We start from the raw sequence: 17,472 nt of genomic DNA on the forward strand, positions 1-17,472 counted from the left end.
AGAAAGAACTGCTCAAATAAAAGTTTGCCGAATCTTTACCAACTATCGCCGCTGTCTCTAACTTCTTTTGGCTACTTTTAACGTCGTCATTGAAAAACTGACGTGAAACAATCTGTTAAAGGCTGAGGCGATGAAGTTCCAAAGAAGGCTCACTCGCGGCATCGCATTTACTACAGTTAGGCGATAGGACTGTTAAGTATGCTAACCCCATTATTTGTACTTTGTCAAGGACGACGCTCATTCTCACTAATCAATTTCTCGAAAGACATATGGAAGTAATGAAATAGGCTGGTACGCCACACTATAATTTAGAGACTAACGCAGCTCTCATAATAAACAGCGTTCGCCATTTTTGTCCTGAGGATTCGATCTTGCGCATTCTAATAAAGTGTTACCCATTCAAGGACACCCAACAGTAAAGCTGGCACGTGACCTCGACCTCATAAGGCCTGCGCATCTTTAGTGCACATGCGTCGTCTAAAATAGATTTGAGTAGCAATTGTGTGAGGCGCTGTTATCCATTGAGGTACGGAGATAACGCTTTAACCTTCCGAAGGCAAAAGTTTACTGTAGACTGAAAGATGGGTACAAAGTCATAATAGACACCATGACTCTAGCGTTTTAGCAAACGGGGGCAATGAGAAATTCTGAGCTGGAAAGATATTGGACGTATGATCCGTCGATTTGTGACCTAAAAGACATAAATCGTAGCTATTACAACCTGAAAGATAGTTCTCGCTTTATATGGAAAGCATTATTCAGCACATATCATGCAGCCACAAACCGTTCCTGGTTTTCCTCAACAGCGTGATAAACAGTCATAAATTGTTCTTAGATTTTATTATATATTCATTTAACTATAATACGTTATATTAATAGACTACCTGATTTATCTTCGCAGTCACTCTACTTTCTTGCTGATAGATTAATATGAAAGTCTACTTTCTTCGGAAAGGCTGGAACATTTCCAGTAATATTGTGCAAATGCATGAATTGAACATAAAGACGAGTGGATTCATCTTATACATGGTGAATACTAAAAGTACCACTTCACGTCTAAATAAACACCAAATTTGCACCTTCCTTGTCGATACTTACATAATTGGACCTGATTTATTTTTCTACACTATATATACGCAGCTTCTCTGGAGTACGCATGTTTAACATTCAAAGCAGTATGTATCAGTATGCTGCAAAAGTTTAACCTATTATCCTGATCGCGTTCTGTCGTATGTGCACTGTTACAGTTTCTCGGTCCATATCGACCTTGAGGCAGCCCGCTGTCTGTAGCGGTATTCTTTACTACTAACGTTAATCGGTTTGCGTTTGGTTGCTCCCCTTTGGCCTCACGAGCTCACACTGAAGGCGACGACAGGAAGCTTGTTTCCTGCCAATGTCTCCATGGGTCCCCAGCCTCTAGCCCCAGATAGCCCAGGTTCCTCTTGACGAAGTACTATAGCTAGCGGAATTGGGCAGCAGACACTTCCGCACCGCTGCTTTCGACGCCCGCACCGTCGACCCCACATGTCGTGCGCGCCGAATGCGTCGTCTTGGCCCTTTCACCGTGAGCTACTGCCTAGAGATGCCTGATCTGCTTCGTTCCCTTTGGCCTGTTCGAATTGGGAGAGCCGTCTCTGCTACTCTTGCTCGGATGCCTTTTCCATCCGTGTCCTGTGACCCGCGAGCCTCACCCTGTCCGTAACATGCTCTGCGCCTTGATCTCCCGAATTACTGCACCCTTATATAAAGAACCAAATAGAAAGAAGCAAGAGGGAGAGAGCGAAATCGATGGAGACTCAGGAGTAAAAAGAACACCATCCTGAAGAAGATCCTGAGACTATAGCCGCCTGTTCCATGCTTCAGTGGTTGGTTGGTTTTTCGTGGATCGGGAGGAGCCTCATCCCCTCAAGATGGTGCCACCATCTCAAATAATATTTTTACCATCTCTATTGCCTGTCTTGTGCCTATCGGCCAATGTGGCTTAACGCCAATGATGACTCACTAACTATATTTGTGTAGTGATATCAACAACCAAACACAGTCTTTGCAATTTCCAATGACAGATGTCCGTTTTCGTACGTTATATGGTGCTGGTCTCTTCCTCAAATGTTTTACTTTTTTTCATTCGTCATTTTTTCTGATGCCCAACTGCCTATGTCAAGAGCTACCTCTATTGATCTATGAATGTGATCTTGGAACTGCAGAGTTGTCAATAAGGTTGCTATTACTATTATTACACGCCATATAGTGTAATGGGGTACATATAGATTTCGAATGTAGTCCAGCTAGCTACAGCTAATGCTTATTTCCCTTTTACAAGACGGTTTACAAGGGAATGAATACGTGAACCGACATCAATTTCACCACAGCCAAGAATTTTCAGCTCCTTTTGAGTTAAGCATTCAAGAAAATACGACAGGACGATTGCCTTCGGGGTGTTCTCTTGGTTGCGTTTGAAGCTACGAAGAAGCCTGCTTTGGCTTGGGTTACCCTGAACTGTCAAGTATTTTCCAACAAGCCATGCTCCCTACAACTTGCCTTTAAACATTTTTAGAGAGAGGTGAACGAGGCAAGAAAAATGCGAAGTCAGGCGCAAGCTAGCTAAGCAGGCGAATCTAAAGCAACACAACAGGTATCAAAGGCATCGGACGGGCAAGACAGGGGTAAACATTCTCAAAGTACAAATGAGAAATCATTGTATGCAAACAATGTCCACCAATAAGTGCTGGAAGCCGGAAAACGTTAGTATAGAAATTAAAAATAAGGTGATCTATTTTCTAGGCCTGAAAAAGGCGCCATAATCGTCATATCTACAGGCCTCGGCAGGCATCAATCTCATTGCCTCATTCGTAAAATGTAAACCTCCCAACCATTTAGAATAAAAGGAATTAATTAAACCATGTGCTATAGACAACTCATTAAAAACAAATCTCCTTATGTTGCTTTCAGTTTATTTAGGTTATTCACTCAATGACTGTGAGACGTCAAAAAAATTTTGCAAAGATATTAGACTAGGTAACTACAATATCCGCCAACTCCTTCTCAAAGGCAGGTAAGAGTCGAATCAAATCAAGCATGCTACAGGCCCACTATTTTTTTTAATTTACGTATTTGTTGACCTCAAGCGTTGGGAAAGCCGTACCATCAGTCAGGTAGATTCTAAGTACTGAGTACAATAGTATGAGTATTAACTACGGTGGACGCCATCTATGATGTTGTCATTTTGCATGAAGGAAACCTACGAGGCTGTTACAAATGAATCTCGCGAACATTCAAATTTAGTAACTTTTATAACACGAGCCGCTAGCAGACGAAATTTGGCTGGTAAATGTTCCTGCAAACTTATGAATGAAAACAGTTTGAGCTTACTCCAAAGGAAATTGACTCAGAACGAAAAACATCTTTTAATCTCGAAAATTAACGTTCAGTGGCCAAGTTCCTTTTCCTAAGCCAGACAGCTGCGGAAATTAGTCGAAGACTGGTAAAGACACTGTACGTGAATAGTGCAAACGTTTGAAGCGCGAAGATTGAAGTGATGAAGAGAAGCAGAAAGGTAACCAGATGGCGGAACCCGACGAGCTATAATACACTGCCGCAATGTTGACAAGAGCAAAGCCTCGATTCTAAAGACTTTTTCGACTAAAGCTGGCATTTCACATATAATAAATTTAATATTGAAAATGTGAGACTAAATAAAAAACAGATTCTCGATGACTTCACTCCAGGAGATGCGTGCTGCGTATCCCACGTCCAATTTGCGGAACTAAAACTAACAAAAAAAACCCGCCTGGATTTTATGATCGCCTTAGACGAAGCATGGTTTAATCTCTACCAGAGGAACTAGGCGAGAGAATAGCGTCGCCTTGGAAGGAAATCGAATTTGATGACAGTGTCGAGCAGGTTCGGACGTAAGGTCATAATATTATTTACAATAGACATTTACTACTAGGACATACTCGCCGAAAATAGGGCAACAAATTTAGCCCGTTATGTTGGCATGGCAATCGAAAGCACACAAGCCGATTATTTGATGAGAACGCCAGATCTCATCGCTATGCCTCAATCACCTTCCACAGTGAGCAAACGAACTTCCAGTATGGGCTTCAAATCACTTATTATTCCCATATAAATCCGTGTGATTATAGAAGCTTTCAACGTCATTAAAAGGGCAACTGGTGGGCAAAAGTATTTCGCTATCGATTTACTTGCAAGCACCAAAGATAGAGAAATTACATATATGAACACAAATAATATATGGCTGTCCAAAAGCTGCCCAAAGCGCTAGAACAAGTATATAAACAATAAAGTATCTCTAACGCATAGTAAGAGATCATTCTAGCTTTGCTAATTTAAAACTCATTTAATTTGAAAATCTGCTAGATCACTTGTAACGCCCTAGAGCCGCTAAGCTAGATAAAAGGTATGGCCCTTATCTCATTAGATTCCTTTGTTCCTTTACGAATAGGTTCAGGAATATGAAACTGTAAAATATATATCTTTTTTTCTTTTGCTATCTTTCTTTTGCTTTTTTTCTAAGCTATGATTGTTATTATGACCTTCGTTTTCACAGGTTTTATGGACCTATTGCCGCCGCCGCCATTTTAACGTTTAAGATTGACAAAATTTTGCCGCACAGCGTAATTAGACGATCTACACGCGATATACAGCTAACAGTGAATCCTGTTCCTTGTAGCAGTTTAAATAACTAGTAGTTAGTGGTTAAACATCGATAGAACGTTTATCTGTACAAATGACGAGATGCATAATTCAGGATTCGAGAGTGCCACTTGACGATGTATTTCCTTGTCGCCCATCTCCAAACATCCAGCGTGTAATTAACGCCGCGGACTGAATTGTCTTCGAAGCGTCCTCGTAACTTCCAATGAGAGAGTTTACCTCTACTAAATCGAAGACAGTCAAGCTGTGTGTGGACGCTATTGCCTCGGCGAGAACAGCAACTTCCCTTAAAGACATACCGCCTGGCACCGGAGTTCCAGTACTTGGGGCCACCAAGGGATCGAGACAGTCAATGTCGAAACTGACGTGCAGTGATTTGCGGCCTAGAGGGTCCACCTTATCTAAAGCTATTTCTGTTACCTGTAAAGAAACAGAGTTGTAAATGATAAATATATCAGATCAAATACGGCGATTGTTCTAGATTAATTTTCCTAATAATGTTAATAATGTATAGCCCGTGAAAATTAGGAAGCTGACAGGAATCGAGAAGTTAAAATTACCCGGGAGAGATGGCGCGTATTCGATTTATGGAGCTAGACCTTGTAACTTTATACAACTTTTAGTTGTAGCCAAAAACTAGAAACTTTATGACAAAATATCTTGAAAATACATTATTCAAATGATGTCTCTGTTTTAAATTGCTTTTAGCCAGCATTAGTACGTGCATCGTTTACCTTGTGAATGCCAAGGGCATCCAGTTCGCGCATTGAGAAGTTCGGGACCTGTAGCTTCTCCAAAAACCACCTAAAATAAGAGCAATCGGTGTTCGGGGGAGAAATATTAAAACTTTCATTAACAGTTGCAAGTGTAGGCGCCAGTTTAAGTTTATGTGAGGGAATTGTATGTGATATTCAATTAAAAATTTGCAGGTTTAGACGCTTTAAAATAGTCGTTGAGAGGCCCTGAAAGGTCACATAATGAATTTGGGAGCCAGTCACAGCCTGTTTAGAGCACCGAAATAGAAACATTGCAGTAAAACCTGTTGTATACTGACTGTAGCTGCAATCTCATAAGGTACAATAAATACTTACCCTATTAGTTTGTTTGAAGGCTAAATAAATAAATGTCGAGACCAGAAGTGCAGCAGAATCATCCTTTTTTGATTGTATATTTTTACCCTATTCACTCAGTTCATACTGCGTAATACAAACGTTCTAAAGCAGTTCACAAGAATAAGCCTCCTTAACTACACGTTTAACTTATATCCGAAGTTTAAAGGGACTATGTTGGCCTTGATCTAATTTATACCTTTCTTGGGGGTCAACGTCGCGTAACCCAACATAGACTAGTGCGTGGGCAGAAATCGACGATGGCCAGTCCTTGAAATCTTCTATGCGGGGTAAATGAGCCATCATTTCGTGCATCAAGAAGGACACCGGCATACCGTGCCATGACCCGCTTGGAGTTGTCATTGGTGTGTTTATGTCGGCGTGAGCGTCCATCCAAATGACAGCCAAATCCCTAATTGGACATCGAAGATACACAAACGTCTAATAGCAATTTTAAGCCGTCCCCCATACCTATGAAACATAAATGACAACTCATTGCTCAATGACAAAACTAATTTCGATCGTTCTCATCCTGTTTCATCTTCTTCACTTATTATATTAGTTATAGTCATAAGCTAAAATCACAATTTTGTTAACTGATTTTTTTTTGTAAATTTGTAACTGACAGCCTTAAAAAAATGAAAGCAAAACGAAGTACAATGTATAGAAGAAGGCCTCTGTACTCACCCATAGGTATCTAGGAGTACTGGAATGATCTCATATAATTTTTATCATAACTTCTAGATAAGATGTCTGACGAATACTATATATCAAAAATATATATGACGGAAAATCAAGAGAAATTTACCTTCCTTGCTCTTTCACGTAATCAGCGTGCCCTGTGACGGTACCGATTGCTATGCTGTGATCACCTCCGAGCGTGATTAATTGTTCACATTCCCTGAGGCAATGTATCACCGATTTTCTGATAGATTGCGCAGTTTTGGCCATATAGTGCGTAACATTTTTGTCGCATTGGCTGTACGAGCTTAAATCAAGATCACCAAAATCACGCACCGGCTTCCCAACAACCGTTTCGACACCTGAGATGAGTCGACCATCTTCCCGAATTTTAGCTGGAGCAAGATCGGTTCCTAGTTTTTTCTGACCCCGCCACATTGGTATACCGAGTACACCGACCGACCGCGCCTGACTTGCGCTAGCATAAAAACTCCTTCGAACTATGGTCGAAGCCATTTCGATCATCACAAGACACAAATTTTGACGTACGGGGTTCGAAGTTGCCCTCAGTTTTTTTCACAACGCGTAAAAACGAATGATCTAAGTTGCTCTTGAACCCTATCCGGTACCATCTGCATTATGGTAGCAAATTATTTCCAGCCATCTCCACACACAGTTGGAAGTTTGCGCTTACTATCGTTGGTCTTAAACTCGGCCCGTCAATTCTGGAAGCGTACGTTTTAAGTTCGTACAGAACAAACTAACGTGAATATTTGACACTAGCCATTCACCAGACACGTCCGGGTGAAAGTGTAAAGTAGAGACGTCTATGTAAGTTATGCTTACGAAGATCACTAGCTCACAACAGCTACACATTCATTTTTATAGCAGTGCTATTAGCGTCTTGAAGCAAACAAACACAATGTATCCCCTCATTCTCGCTGAGGACGTCAGTGTTTTCTATTCGTACGTTTCCACTGCGGTGTGCCGTAGGTAATTTGCCTTGTTAGTCATAACGGCAACGCTGCTAGAACAATTATCATCATTGACTATATTATCTGACATCTTGCAACTACCTCGCTTACTCTCGGCTTTTGCTGGTTTCAACTAGTGAAAATAGGTCAAGCAATACGAGTTAGTGACTGATGAAAAGAAAAATTAGTAAAGAAATGCTATTATTTTGAATTTAGAGTAATGTTATTTACAAAAGCCAATGCAGCTGGCTGGTGCTAAAAGTAACCTTATTGTGATGCTAAAAAGCTTCTTTGGATATTCTCTACGCTGATTTTTTTTACTATATAGTCGTTTCAATGATGCATTAGTTTAACAGTAATGATAAGTAGAAAACTTCATAAGGCGCACTTCAGCAAGGCCTAAACAGGTCACTGTTAATGAACCAAGTTAAATCAACAAAAAAAAAATTGTATTCAACGAATGGAAAGCGCCTATCTAATTCGAAATTATTCCTTGTTCTACCATCAAGGATAACAAACTCATTTACTAAACAATATCAGAAAAATCGCATATATTAAAATCAAGGACTTTTAGTCTGGATATTGTCGTTCAACATTCGCCTACTTTACATCATTCTTCACTTTATTTGTTTATTCATCGGACCTACGTGAAGTTTATCATATTGACGCATTGATTTGTCCTCCGCACTCCATCGTGTGAGAACCTAACTTGCAATACAACGCAGGGCGTGGTTTGCCAAAGCTATGGCCACATTTACTTCGATCATGCATAGACGGTGCTGTAGATGGCCTGCTGATTTCGTGCTCGCTTGCTTATGTTCCTAGAGCGGTCGGTACGAGCCGGCTATTATTTGTTCGTAAATGAAAGCAGAAGCACATGTTTTTCTAAGCAACCCCATCTGTGTCATTGTTTCTCCTTACAGAATTGTTAACGAATAATTAATTGTAAGCTCTGAATACGAAAGCAGCACTATCTCGTCTACGTCGGTGAATCCGGCTACTAGCGCTAATCGTTCCGACAATTATTGCACGTTCTTTCTTTCTAATTCTAATCTTCGATTTTCTCAAACTTCTTTTCCATCCAGTCGCTTAAATCATTCGTTTTGTATGGATACTTCAATTCGAATTCCTAACGGATCTGAAATTCAGATTTTTGCCTATCCGCTCAAAAACTATCGGTGTACTCGAATTCTTCTTTCAAATTTTACACCTCGAAACTCTATTGCTCCGATCGTGTGTATCTGAATGACTTCCACCGCAGAACGATTTGCTGCAGAACCATCCTTGTGTCAATCGTGTATGGCCATGGCTATAACTTGTGAAAAGTCTCCAAAGCATTAATAAGTTCTCGGGCACTAAGTGTGAAGACGCAGGCAGCTATTTGTATGTATATAAAACAGCAGATAATATTATACATGCCCTTTGTACGTACAAAAATTCGTAACCACGTATATGTAAATATGTGTATAGTAAAGCACATAACTAATGTTAGTCTATTTAATTGTGAGTCAACGCTGTCTTTATCCGACGTTGGTCATAACAGACGTCTGTACGGATGCATGCGTAAAACAACAACGTCAACGATGTCGTTACTCGAGAACTAATAAACTAATATATATATATATATATAAATAAATAAATAAAAAATAAAAAGCCTTAAAACAAACCAGAGCCAATATGTGCTTCGACAACCCGAAAGCAAGCCGGCCTTCTATTAAAAATAGACCGGAACTAAATCCTACCGGTAGTAGACATACAGCGACAACAGCAAACGCCGTGATCGACGAAATGAGAACAAATTTCACGCCAAGGAAAGAGGATCGTCGCAATTTCTATCTATATGTCCGATTCGGACTTACATCATTGTGTGATACTAGAGGACACCGAAATAATCAAATAGTTCCAAAAATTCGAAATTGATTCGCACTTATCATCGTTCGTTTAATCCAAGCAACAGAGAGACAGATGCCCCTTGAAGAACTCTAAAGCGTCTCAACTGATTAAAACATTTGACACCTTGAAACAGAGATCTGGTTATGCAACTATGTGAGTTGCTAGAACTATTGGTGAGTTGAAGAAAAACAAAATAAGAGATACACCAAATACCTTCGATACATAACATTTGTAGAATAAGCCCTAAATATACTCAGCAAGAATGGTTGGATTAAGTTACCGGAAATGATTTACCATCTACACGACTTCTTTTAGCAGTCAGCTTTTTTGAGTGGATTGTGTAAGTCAGGTGATTTCTATTGCCCAGATAATTGCAGCTTCAAGACGAATTTTTTGCACTTCATATCGCATCTATCTAAGCGGCAAAAAATATCTCTAGCTAGCCCATAGTCATACACACCTTCGAGGTGAGCAGGTAGATAAACTTAAATTATATTGCGAACCCTCTTTCTGGAAATTCTCCGTCCAACACCATTAAAGGCAGGTCACCTTGAATTATCTTACTTTCTCTAATAATTATAGCTATAGTTTTTGTTGCGTATACTTGTGCTCCGAATACAATTTTCACATGTTCATGGCAGGACAGGTCACCGCGTGTTTCATTGGCCTGGTCCTATGCATTCGTAATCAGCTACCCGCCTGGTCGCGCCCATTCAAGTTTCGCAAGGAGTCAGTCCGAACACTTCCGGTAGGAGCCGGAAATGCACTCTGAAGGGTTCTTTCGCCTCAGCGAACGCTCAAGGCGACGCCACGCAAGGAAGCCAGATGAGGGTATCTGCATGCGTGCACGTATGTGGACTTCGAAGGGAGTGGTCATGCTTGTAGTGGGGACAGTTGCGGCAACGGCGAAGGCTAATGTGATTGAGGAAGAATGCACTGAGGACCACTAATGAATTCATTTGAATCCCGTCTGAATGAAAGAAAGCTTTCGTCAAGGGACACTGAAAAAAGGAATCTTTGAGAGAAAAGTTTGTGGGAGAACTTGGAAGAACGAGCCATAACCCGATCGGCTCAGTCAGATTCGTCTTAACGAAGTCTGATACAAGTAATGAAATAGAAAGAAATTCACACAGGCACCAACCACAACAAAGGAGGAGCAAACATGCGTAAAGTGGGCGTCACAGTGAGTGGGATATGTGTGAGAAAAACTGGCACAACGGATGGGAGCGGTCGCCAATATGTGGCAGGTATGCATATTTAAGCTAAGAAAGCTCTACTTCTTGAGAAACCTATATATATATATATATATATGTCTTTTGATAATTATCCCATTGCTCACTAAAATAGCCAATTAGATAGGGCTAAGATAGATTGGTAACTTAATAATAGGCATTGTACAGTTTCTATGATATGTTAGGACCTGTTTAGCTCGCGAGGGGAAACTGTTCCAAATTTTTTTCCTAGATTTTTTTTGATGGAATAAATTTGTGTCGTGCTTCCAGAGAAAGCAATTGAATTGTATTAGATAAGTACTAATGGATAAGCTATGGTCGCAAATGAGCCGAAAAAACAGTGAAAAATGCAACGTTAAAATAGCGGGATGCCTGTATTAACTAATATTTCAGTGTTACCTGCGAGTTCCGTCCTGGCAATGACGCTGTCATACTAAATCTTCAAATGTAAGTTAAGCATCACTACATAAAAGATTAAAAAAAAAAAGCAAAAAGTTTAGTCAGCTTTCGAGTAATAAGGCGCAATGATACGAACTTAACAAGAAATGGTTCTTTGTCGCAGTAAGCGAGCTCCATCAATTGCATTACCTACGGAAAACGGCCTCGGAGGAATACATTCACCTGCCCCCGGGGGCCAACCCGTTCCCTGGCTGAATTGAGAAGTTTAATGAATTATTGAATTATAATTTGTATCTTGTATGAAATTTTAGAAATAAGTTGACTTAGTGTTTTCTGGTTAGCTCATCTGTACGAATAGTGTCGAAAGGAGATGGCTAAAAAGCAATTTCTCAATTGGTCGTACTCAGAAATAGACGACAAAACTAAATCAACGAGATAGGAAGCTTCCATGAGACATCGTTGGTAGAATAAAGGCACCAATTCTTAAGACAACTATTTAGGTCGCTATAAAGTTGATCAGTCTAGAAGAAAGAGGGAAACCCAGCTATTGAATTAAATGAAAAAAAAACAGCGATAATAAAATTGTCCACTACATGCATCGCCATATATTGACAGGTACAGGTTGAATGTACCTCCTTATGTTTGTCTCTTTATAAAAGACAAACATAAGGAGGTACATTGAAAAAAAAAAAACTAAGCCGCACATCAGGTTTTTTCACATATCTCATGTCCATATTATTTAGCTAACCTAGACCTAACTAACGCCGAAGCGGATGTGCCAGGAGCGTATATATGTGTAATTGTATCAGCATTTAGGTTCTCTTAAGGTCAGCGGTTAGATATTTTTGTGTTTATCAAATCCTACGAAAATAGATGTCCAACTCACAAGACTCACCTGTCGCCCGTCCTCGTTGTCCCTACGCTTAGTGGGGCGACAGAAGAACCCCATTTCGATTCTTCGTTACAGTGAAATGCAGTGTAACACATTCGTCATATGGTCTGTATGGCACAATGACCTGTTTTTGGTCAGCTTGCCAACACTCGCTGCATAGTATGGAACGACAACGGATACCACCAAATGAGTGAAAGTTTATCGAGAAACAGCTGCTTATTTCGCAACTCGGTAGCATTTCGAGCGTAGCAGAATTGAAAATGGCTCTGTTAAAGAAGCATGGCCTCCGCGAGCTTTTTTAAATATCTGATATGGCCTAACATTAGTTTGGTTGTTAGATATAGCGAATGGAATATGGGTATACTATGAATAGGCGAAAGTGGACTCATATGGAATGTTAAGAACAGCACCAGATCGATGGCTGTATTCTCAGCAGCAAGCTCCAACGCTCAGGCCTAACACGCACCGCAAGTTTCGTTGTTTTTGCCGTTAAATGTATTCCTTTAATAGATTGGCGTATCTTTGTACGTAAATAGTTAAAAAAAAAAAAAGAAAAAAAAACCGAAAACATAAAGGTACAAGGACACTTAAGCTTGACCTCACTAGAAACGAGCCATTTATACAATGAACAGCTAATAACACAGTTAACCACGAGTGAATGACTCGTGAAGTACTAAGACATATTCTAACCGTCTACGCTTGTCTTTGCGAAGTCTGTCGAAATCCATTTGAAGTTGCCAGGGAAACCTTACTAATACACTCACATTTTCACATCACAAAGTTGAACACAACAAATCGAAGGATGTTCTAAAACGGATGAACCTAAATGTTAATTGTTGTTGCTTGATCTGGCGTAAACAATAGAAAGGTACATCTCAGTATTCGTTACTGTTTGATATGAGAAGGGTGTCAATGCAGCGAAGCTACAGAGAACCCTTACCTTTCTCGCTTAAAGGTTTAAATCATGTATTACCATGACAAACTAGTTTAAAATGTAGTAATAATGAAAAACTATGCGCCCAGCTATATCGTAACACGAAATTGGTTCCATCTCGAGATTGTTAATGTTCATTAGAAGTAAATTTTGATTTTCTCAAAACTGACCTCTATTGCCTAACTTGCTTCTTTACAGATAAAATGCAGCTTCTTTGCAACGTCTTGCAGGAAGAAAAACTCCGCCAAAGGAACAACTTTTAGTGTTGAAATCCTAGGTGAATTTGTACAAGCTTTGCAGGGCAACTGGGTACTCAGATGAATGAGTGATACCGCGTACATTGGCTTGTAGGTAAGAAAGGATCACGCTTTATCGGAACGTAACACGCGAACTTACCACTTCATTCGACTGGAGCACGCCAGTGAAGTAGTTGATTCTCATTTGATCGCTGAGATTTACCCTGTATGTCGCCAGCGCGGTGATTTTGTTCTTTTTTTTTGAATGGAATATATTCCCAACATGCTAAAGTTACGAAGGACTCTGGGGCAAGGCTACCACATCAGGTGCGGCATGCAAATGATCGTGAGTGTAAGCAATTCTTTCATAGAATTGCTTTGTCACCTTGTCAGCAAACGTGACATTATTATAACGAACACACATGTACTGAAGAAGGATCGTTTTAAAAATACAATAGTGATAAGATAGATGAGAAGATGATCGAACAAATTTTTCTAAAAGAAGCGATACCTATCAATTGTTAAAATGTGTTTCTCTTATCTCACCGCATGATGATCTATTAGCTCAATATTTATTATTGTCAGACCAATATTCAACCACGACCTTTCAAATTAATACATCTAAAGTTTGAAATAAATAGTGCAATAAGAATTGAGAGTTCGCCAGTTTAGATAATTAGAACTGATAGGTTGGAATATACCAATTTAGTAAAAGCGTTGAGGTTTGGAAGACAAAAAGAAATGGAAGTATGACACAGGTAAGATCTGCTGATTGAAAACAAAACCATATTTTGGCGTTCATGCACCCTAGCCACTGAGTTTCACCTCTAATATATCTTTCTACATACTGTAACAACTGGAGTCCTTCTAGTTTCAAGAAAATTTTTACTTTTCATTTTACGATAAACTAACTCTATATAAACGTAAGCGCAACAAAGTATATACGAAATGTTAATCCGATAATGATGCGAGCCACAAAATGAAGATTATAAAAACAACAAAACACAGAAGAAGGTGAAGACACAAAAGATAGGCAATGTTGTCGACAATTATTTTCGAAGGGTATTGCAAGTATGACATGTTATAGGACCTTTTGCATCTTACACGATGATATTTTAACTCTCAAAGGACAGAACCTCGAATTGCAGCAAGCAGGCTTCTCTATTTAATCACAGAAAAACTAAGCTGCTTAGCTAAAGAGTTATGACTGGCCGAAAAGTATACGCGGCCAAAATAAGCAATGAGCATTGATCTTTTCATTTGTTCGGACGACAAATGGAGTTTGTATGAAAGAACACATTTAAATTCATAGGGTCCCTCATATCTCTAACCAGGAACTGACTCTGAAGCTTTTTCTTCGGCCGGGAAAGAAGCTCCCTCCCACACTTTCTTCTCGTTCATTCGCAATACATCGCCATCTAAATCGGCGATAAGCTTCAATCTACAAAAGTAACAAAAAAACACCTGCCACATAGCGAAGGGACCAGAAAGAATCATGTGCAGAGTTGTTGTAGCCGTACATGCATGCGATGTCAGGCAATGCAATGTACACTGTTTTGTTCGAGATGTTGTACAGAGATTAGGTTGTATCAAGAGCAAACATCGTGCTGGTATTACATCCACTATTGAAACACTGCCAATATATTTGAATACGATCCATTTTAGTGAGCTGCTTATTGAAGGTTGGTAGCATATACGTTGACTGGTCGAATCTCACTGATTCAGCGGCATTTCGGGTCGATGAGGTTGAGGGAGCTTGGCTATGCTATGTATGATAATCATAAACATTATGGACAATGGAAGTACAATTTGAAACATAAAATACAAGTTTTTTAAATGAACATTGCGTTCAGCTATGTTCTTTACAAACATAATCAAAGGGCAAGTAATAGTAGTTACAAAATGTTGATGATGTCTTTATGATGTCGTCAGAGGTTGAGTGAGAATACATAAGTGAGGCATGCTGTATATAGTGCCCTGCGTTTCGCTATCAGCATGACAATTAAAAGAGCCAATGTATATATAATGACCATTAAATACAATGATAGACGATATGTGATACTGTTTTAATTTATCTATCGCATAATTAGCAAAATAAACTTAATCCAGTTTTCCATCTTTAACTGACTTAATGTTCTAGGTAAACGGAATCGATTTATAATGGAGAGCAATAACGAATTTCACGTTTTCTATTTTTGGAGATAAATACCAAATGACTCAGCTGTAAAAATGTGTGTAAGATACCTAATAACATTGATAGGATAGTAAAAATGCATTTCTAGTTACCGATTGCTAACTACAATTCTTGCAAGACCATAGTGTAGATCGGTCAACATTGAATTTTCCGAGTTTACTTTATATAACCATTAGTTCCTCAAAGCTGGGTTTGTGTCATCAAAATCTTACTTGGATGCATGATCTATAAACGTCGATTCCGTTTGATTAAAGAAAGCCAATAATAGTTCGTAAATTTATTTTTAGGTCTCTGATGCAATGTATTTTGCTTATATTGAACTTGGCTATTTATTTTGTTGTCTGTTTCAACAAGGTTTAAAACATCCAACGTTATACCAGCTACATCAACCAGTTCTAATACGTACCAATCTACCAGTGGCTGCCCTCAGGGATTCCCACACTTTTGTTCGCTAAGCCAAATCTTTGATCATTTTTCATGCTCACCAGCCAGCTTCACAAAACAAACAACATCTTTCTCATTACCAAGAGGCCATACAAATTCATCCGCAGACAAAAATGGACCGTTTCGATTTTCTGGGTCAGTGCGTATTCTCCGACTTTGTTGGCACCCTCTACTCATTGAACGGATTGCATATAACAGCAGTGCATTTAAAAAAGGGGAAGGAGATGATCGGCGGACCACCACGAGCATAACGGTAGCATTTCTGTCCCTTCCCTAATTCTTTCATCCGAACGTAACGACTGTGAGAAATTTTGTGATGAGTCATAGCTTACACAACTTGACACGAGGAGTGCGATAGCGAAAGGCTCAAGCGTAGCTCAATTTCGTCATTGTATGTTTCTGTGCGCATGATTTCATCTGTTTTAGAGTTTCGACCGATAACCCATTCGCAGTTTCCTGCACTGTTCTACTGAAATGGGTTCATTTCGTGTATTTGCATGTCCGTCTGCAGCAATGCCTAATAGCTTAAATACGAAGCTCGAAACATTTAACTACCTGCATGTGTACATCGGGATTCACTATTAGGGACCTCTTTCTTTGCGCCTCGGCTTGTGCTACCGCCTTTAATTTAAAGGCGAAGGCATATTTCTTGATGATACCACTCTGATTTGTTTGTTTCTGTTGGGCGAGCCTGTTTACAATTTCAATCCGGTCCGGTGAAGCTTTCCTTTTCATTATTTACCCCTTCGATGCTCATTTTCTGCAGCGCCGCTTCAGCGAAACTCGTTCAGGCAACCACCTGGCGCTTGTCCTTAGCACTAGCTCTCTCTGAAGGGCAAAGACTAACGAAGCTGACAATTAGAAATTCCCTAAGTTTAATCAAGGTGCTAGCATCTATCTACTACTACCATGTACTCATCAGCTACAGGAAAAGACATTGTATTACTAGCAAGTTAATGCCTAAAAGGCACGACCACAAAGAGTCCAGGTTTCCTTTTCTTCATCATTACTGAACATGGACGAGTAGGGAGAGTTTTATTGGATTACAATTTAATCGCGGATCCAGACAATTGTTTAAACAGTTATACATCATCGTATAAGCACTAAAGTCCCCTGTTCCCAAAAAAAAGCAGCACTGTTATTAAGATTAAAGATTATGCAGTTCGCCTGTCTAAAACATATCAGTGCGCTAGTGGTTGCATCGGTACTAGCAACGATAATGAGAAAGCTAGTCAAATCAGATAAGGAGTATAACAACGCTAATCTGAACTAAAACGGCCAGCCTTATTAAGGTTCAGAAAATAACAACGGCATATTATCAAAAGTGTTCAGTTGTATGTCAATTTTTAGTTATTTTGCTGTTTTTGTTTTGTGAAGACTTAAAAAACAAATAGCATATATTTAAAAAATAATAATTAAATAAGTTGATTGAAATCGATCAATACTAGCGATCAAAATAACTATGCCTGAAGCTCTATTCGATTACAATATCTCTCTACAGACTCAATGCAAGCAACTGCTTTATTAGCCGACGTCTGCAAACTTCAGGCCTAATTTTCTATTTAGAAACATTCGCCATATTCAATTTATATACTATGTTTGCATTTTATACTTAAAATTCAGGAATATGACACTTTGCCGAATTTAAAATCAATTTCATTTTCAACAGGTTACAGGTCGGCAAACTGGGCTACCTGCTTTGCCCATATATTCGTAAAGCTGCTATCACTTGGATCAAGTATCGATGCAATATTGCTGTATATCGAGTCTAGTAAAACTTTTTTGTTGTTGATTCTAAGTATTTAAC

At 39.4% G+C, this 17,472-nt stretch overlaps 1 protein-coding gene and 1 long non-coding RNA gene across 4 annotated transcripts; one reads left to right on the forward strand and one right to left on the reverse strand.

Moving 5' to 3' along the window:
* Window positions 1-2,934: 2,934 nt before the first annotated feature.
* On the reverse strand, window positions 2,935-15,837 carry arg (arginase). Of its 3 annotated transcripts, none has more exons than XM_022847374.2 (5): window positions 15,628-15,837; window positions 6,595-7,192; window positions 5,986-6,198; window positions 5,412-5,481; window positions 2,935-5,097 (listed from the first exon to the last, which is right to left on the reverse strand). In XM_022847374.2, the coding sequence occupies exons 2-5, from the start codon at window positions 6,990-6,992 to the stop codon at window positions 4,768-4,770; spliced, it is 1,011 nt and encodes a 336-aa protein (XP_022703109.1). In that variant the 5' UTR covers window positions 6,993-7,192; window positions 15,628-15,837; the 3' UTR covers window positions 2,935-4,767. The 3 variants fall into 3 exon arrangements, with proteins under 3 accessions (XP_022703109.1, XP_022703108.1, XP_022703110.1); XM_022847373.2 differs by lacking the exon at window positions 15,628-15,837 and adding an exon at window positions 13,188-13,319; XM_022847375.2 differs by lacking the exon at window positions 15,628-15,837 and adding an exon at window positions 11,861-11,993.
* On the forward strand, window positions 10,222-13,181 carry LOC147752392 (uncharacterized). The gene is made up of 3 exons (XR_015314177.1): window positions 10,222-10,581; window positions 10,960-11,013; window positions 12,990-13,181. It is a non-coding gene; the product is annotated as an uncharacterized LOC147752392 (long non-coding RNA).
* Window positions 15,838-17,472: the final 1,635 nt, after the last annotated feature.

This window comes from Varroa jacobsoni, unplaced genomic scaffold (assembly GCF_002532875.2).
Source record: "Varroa jacobsoni isolate VJ856 unplaced genomic scaffold, vjacob_1.0 scaffold_1280, whole genome shotgun sequence".
NCBI lineage: Eukaryota > Metazoa > Arthropoda > Arachnida > Mesostigmata > Varroidae > Varroa > Varroa jacobsoni.